This window comes from Branchiostoma belcheri, unplaced genomic scaffold (genome assembly GCF_001625305.1).
Source record: "Branchiostoma belcheri isolate BF01 breed outbred unplaced genomic scaffold, Haploidv18h27 scaffold324, whole genome shotgun sequence".
Classification (NCBI taxonomy): domain Eukaryota; kingdom Metazoa; phylum Chordata; class Leptocardii; order Amphioxiformes; family Branchiostomatidae; genus Branchiostoma; species Branchiostoma belcheri.
In genome coordinates, this window is record NW_017803937.1 from 37857 (window position 1) to 43933 (window position 6077).

At 36.7% G+C, this 6077-nt stretch overlaps 1 protein-coding gene across 1 annotated transcript in view; it reads left to right on the top strand.

Annotated features, from left to right (window-relative positions):
- LOC109475075 overlaps nucleotides 1-6077 on the top strand; it is a 46397-nt gene that overhangs the window by 24543 nt on the left and 15777 nt on the right. Inside the window, exon 3 of the mRNA XM_019775618.1 lies at nucleotides 1218-1472. Within this exon, the coding sequence (XP_019631177.1) occupies nucleotides 1218-1472 (255 nt within the window). The remainder of the gene's footprint in view (nucleotides 1-1217; nucleotides 1473-6077) is intronic.

Below are 6077 nucleotides of genomic sequence, written 5' to 3' on the forward strand. Positions count from 1 at the left end.
AGAGAAAACATACGTACTTGATAGCAGTTATATAGAAGCTCAGAGGAACGCTCTAAAATATTTTCTAGCAAGGATTTATGTTAAGTCCCAGAAATTCGTTCCGAAGCCCTGTAGGTCGTAGAGCCTGTAGGCAACAACCACTCGTTTATAGTATAAACATTAGTCTGGAGCAAGGGAGGGTGAGTTTAAAAACAAGCATGATTGTTTTGGTAGTTCTTTCGAGATCAATTACCTACATCAAATAATGCTTTTCTCAATTTGTTGAAAGAAGATTGTAGACTGAGGGTGTGTTTTCACAGTAATAATTATTTTTATTGCAAAGCGATCCCTGCGTGGGAGGCAATATATAATGAGTGTGGGGTATACGCATGTAAGTGTTGAAATGTAGACTTTATATCTACTTTGTAGTAAAGAAAATTAGTATAAGCCTTTATATCTTTTTCTAGCAGACAAGGAAGATATGGTGAAGAAATAGAAATCGTGACATTGTAGCACTAGGGATTTACAGCATGACATAAACTTACACGTGTAACTAGCTGCTTACTTTACCATGGCTGCCAAACTACACAGAGCCAACACTCAATTATAATTGTGTTGAACTTTAAGGGCATTTATAGCTTTCCCCGCGGGAGAAGTAGAGCAGAAAGGGGGGGTATAATCATAATTATAATTGCCTTTGGCTGACCAATAAGTACTTCGCCTAAGAAAGCTTATCTAAGAATTGCCTGCAAAAAGTAGTAATCAATGTAAATATACACTAATCCTAAATTCATACAGGGAGTTCTGCTGTTTGTTAGATTTATTCTTCTTCTTTGGCAGTTAAGTTATAACGTAATGGTAAAACGTAATACGCGTTGGTAGAGAAAAGCATTTTACATACATTTAATTTTTTTTTTAAATCCTCTCCTTAATTTTCTACTTAGAACAACCGGCCATGAGTTCAAACAGGGAGGTCGTGAGTTCAAACCCCGGCCGGGTCATACCAAAGACTTTAAAAAATGGTACACACTTCTTTCTCTGTTTAGCACTCAGCACATATTTGAAAGAGTGTGGGAAGGTCAAGCACACAGCACTACCAGCGGACTAGCCCCCTGCTGTAGTGCCCTGCACAACTGTGTGTCGCCCAAGGGCTACAGAAATGAACATGGGCACCAAAACCCTATGCTCTGCATAGAGCACGGATAGACCTGTTTTTTTTTTTTTAATTTTCTACTTAGAACAACCGGCCAATCGTACCGAACATGAGGAAACTGAGGCTGACCCTGTTGCTCCTGATGACTGCGATGACGACCCTGACAGTCACACGTACAATTATGTTGACCGGGACGACATCAACAACCTACGGCAGGCCAGTCAGGACATACAGGCGGCTAATGAGGAGGGAGACACTACACAGCCCAGTAGCGATCAACAGGGCGGCTCTCATACGACAAACAACACAAATAACTTACCTGGACAAGATAACAACAAAGGTATACATATTTGTATACTAGTATATGTTTTTTTTCACTCAGAACCCTTACTAAGATCTGATTGGTAAATCATAAGCATAGCTAAAAAGCCAAAGCGTAGTAATAATAGTGTTTTTCATTTGTCACTTCCGATGCATTACAATCATATTTGATATTTGGGTAGGGATTGGTGAGAAGAAGAAACTATTATTTTTGAGCCCTTTTGATTAGCGGCTTTTGTACGTACTGCACCAGAACTTTCAGTTTCGATATCTGTACATTTCTAGGGTTACGATTTTTGGTTGATAGATAGCCCTTGAAACAGGAAAAAAGTGGCATAGGTTTGGGCTTCCTATAGCAGCTTGTTATGGAACTACAGGACCGTTTTTCGTAAAATATTAGGAAGATGATAACTAGGGATTGATGGATTGTCAAGATTTTTGGTATGTAGATAGGTAAGGTGAAGATTTGCATAATGAGATGTTCTTTAACTATGCAAATAAGTGTCTACTTTGCATAATTGGTATAAAACTTTGATAAGTCACCTGTATTTCCCTATAGAACATCAGATGTTGTGACATATGTAACCAACTTAGAAGGAAGAGAGGAACATCGTAGAATATCAATTATGCAATAAGCTAACTCATTTGCATAATTTATGAGGAAACACTGTGGTCTGTGGCTAGGGTTGTAGGGTGTATTTGAAGGAAGGGTATAATGTTACAGGGGCTCCCGCGCGTAGTTTCCTTGGAGCTAGTCTTTAAGTTGTTTAAAAAAACAATAAACAGTTTCATAGTTTTATTCTATAACACTCGACATTTACCAAACAGTTGATTTAAATAGGCCTCAAATTTTTTTTTGAAAATCTTCAATCCGACAAGTGTTGCTTAGGTCGAAAAACGAAAAAAGGGCATTTTTTTTACTTCCAATTTGTTCCATAAATTCCTGTGTAAACATTCAATTGTACTGATGAAATGTGTCGGATGTACACCTGAAACATCTACTGATTAAAAATCCATCCAGTTTGGGAACTTTCACCAACTTATCTTAGTGCTAACTTTCACCAACTTATCTTAGTGCTAAATTGAGAGGATTTTACACTTGTAACACTTAGATTTCATAAACCATGCGAATCAGGGTCTTTTTTGCATAATTTTAATATAAAAAAATGCTAGAACTGCTCTCTGAAGATTATTTGTCGAAGGTATGAGATGGTTGAACTCTAGTTCTGTGCTGTTCTTCTTTTAGAACCTTAGGATGACGTGTAAGATTGGCTACTATGGCAAAATCTATTTTCACTAAGAAACTATTTAGTTGGCATAAATTCTCTACTTGAATAAGAGTTAACTATTAACTTTCAACAGATTCGGCATGTTTAACATTTCTGCGTTCCGATCTGCTTCGTGGCATCATCATCACTGTTGCAGTGGCAGTCTTGGTTATTACAGGAGGTGCTATCGTCGCTTTTCTCACTGCACCATCGGTCAAAAATGGGGATATTTACCCGGTTAGTCGTCTCTCTAATGTTCTAGTCAAACATCTGGTGCATACGATGTTTACTTTAGGATCTGAGTGAATTGACAGAGGATTGTACCCGCAAAGGCTGAGCGATTGCACCTGTTCTGGTAGGGACTTCAACCAAGTTTTTTTTTTTTGTTGTTGTTGTTGAAGAGGTTCATCAGTAACGTATAGACTAACAATTAGTAGAAAATTCGTCAAATAGTGACTGTTGTGAAAGGTAGCAAACCTGTACATTCAAATTAGCAAACCCGTCTCCAACAAAACGAGTTTGACACTTGTGTAGCTCTTCTGGATCTGGAGCTGCCCAATTCCAACTTACGCCTACTACTAGTAGCGTGTGTAGTCCAATGGTTAGCGATCCTGTCTCTGGACTAAGAAGTTGGGAGTTCGAATCCCAGCTGATGTCGCTCACCCGACATTTACGCTACTGTTTAGGGTCGCAGTCCTTCGGACGGGACGTTAAGCCGTGGTCCACTGTTCACTGTGCTTGTCAAAAAGAGCTAGGGGAATTTCCCCAGTACAATGAACCTGTAAATACTGTACATAGCGTCTGTCTTCTCTGTCATGACCAGTGGAAGATTAGGTCTTCAATGAGCTAAACTGGTTCCAGATCACTTTTTTTCACAAGGAGGCACGGGAAGACAGAAGAGCTACACAAGTTTGGTTTGGTTTAATTAGATCTCCATTATTGAATACATTTTTCACTACTCTTCCTGGAGTCCAATTGAAAAACATGCAAAATATAACAAAGGAATATAATGAAATAATATAACAGACTTAACAGAGACTATTCTAAGTTACATAAACTGAACTGAAAATCACATTAGAAATCAAATCAATATAAATCAACTGTACAATAGGCTATCCAACCAAATATCTGATTGACAGAAATTAATAACGCAACTAAAAACGAGATGGGAGAGGTCAGAGGTCAGAAAAATAATAAGTATAATGGAACTCAAAACAATATATATTGTACGTAATGAAGTTGATTACATATACACAAAAATAGCAGATCATAATGTTAATAGTGTAAATCATACAAAATTAACATACTGAAAGTCAACTTAACAGAGGGAAAGCATCAAAACCATTCACAGAATTATACAGTGAGAGTCGAAGTCTCGACCTGCTCTTGTGTTCTCGCGAGAATATGTCACTTCCTGATCAAGGCGTACAGTGGACGTCAAAAGTCTGTATGTGTGTTTGGTATCTTTAAAAAAAGTCACTGTTAGATGAATTTTCTACTAACTGTTAAAATATTTTTTGAAAGATTCAGATTGGTATCTTTTATTGTGGAATCGAAAAAAAAGACTACTAGGGGTACCTCTGCACAAATTTCTTTGACATAAACGAAAACTCTGAAGTCTGATTTTGAATACTGATTCGTGTTTTTTTGCTTAGTTTCTTATTTGGTATAAGTGTAAATTTGTAATTATTTACTTGTATTATCTATTTTGTTATGAGTTCTGTGTATTTCTTTACATGACCTCTAATTTAAATGTGGATTCTAAGCTGCCTGTTCTTTGGTTTATGTTTACATTTGTTATTAGTATCATTTGTAATTTTTGCCTCCCCATTTTTGCACGTTATTCAACGGGAAAATCTGTATTTCCTGGCAGAATCGTACAGCGGATTCGCCTGTGGGGATCACCTGTAATGACCTGACGGTGACATATTTTTATATGTGAACTACACAGTTCGTCGTGTCAACTGCAATTCCCAATGGTGTTGAGGTGAGATTTTTTAACGCAAATATCATGAAAAAGGTCATTGTAACATTTTTCTTTAGTCTAAGATAAAACTGAAAATTTCCAAGTCTCACATTATATCTGTAACAAACATGATATAGGGGCTAAAAGGACAAATACTGGGATTTGACGTTTAACGATGTTATTATTAAAGATATGTACTTTTCACTATTGTTTTTGTTTGTTTCCTTGTTTCGAATAACCGGTAAACCGCCTTTAGTCATAAAACTCTAGTTTTTTAAAGTACAAGCTGCGTTTTAAAGACACCGGGAAGGACCCCTGCCTCTTTCTACTATATTCATGAGATTTTGGAAGAAGTGACATACAAAAGCGAACCGCTTTAAACGATTTTTTTAGATTTAAAGCAAAGATTGGAAATATTACTGCAATTTGACATATGAGGTCACGTCACCTATTGCCAGTCGTTTAGAAACTTATTTTGATGCCTATAGAGGCGATTAGTCATTCAAAATGTGATTTTAGACTGACTAGAAGTGATGACGAGTGTCAGACGTTTCTAAGGCTTTTACAGTTAAACCTTTCATTCGAATCGCCTCCTCCCGATCCATAACATCCGAGAGCTAACTATGCGGTGACGTCATAATGTCATGAAATTTCCTTAGTTGTGGAGAAATTTCAATTAAGACGGCAAGTAAGAATTTACATATATGGTAAGTTTATAGTCATGTTAAATATTGTTTTTAATCACTTACGGATACTTCTGATCTATATCTAATTTATAACTGTGTACAGCTAGTATTTGTTTAATTTGTTTGTACCTAGTCTGTCAATGTCCTTTGTTTGTTTAGCTCACCTTATTGTTTAATTGTTTTTAAACCTGTGTACGCAATTCAGCGGTTTAAACGCTGCCATGTACAAGGATTGTTGTCAATAAACTATTATTATTATATGATCAACAAGTACAGGGATGGAAACGCTGTGTACATTTTTTTTACGAAATGGTAATTTGGGATCTCTTGTGTTTTCCTGAGTATTTCTTTGTGATACATTTGTACATGTTTAAGATGATTTCATGTGATTTCAATATCTATTGAGATAAACATGGCTTAGTGCTTTCTTATTGTCTCAGTCTGTGTCCCCTAAGACCAGTGTGATGATACGATTGAAGCCAACGACCATAAAAGGTGAGGCGCTGATAAGGCCATGCTGATTTGATTATATGGATGACATCCGCGCGCGCATGAATTTTCGGCCGTTTCCAAAAAAAAAAGGTTTTCAACCATACAGTACTGTAAATCGTACAAAACAGTTGCAAAATGAGCAAAAATATACCATAAGTTACAAAAAAATTAATAAAAACTATACCAATGTCGTAGAATGCCAAAATCAAACG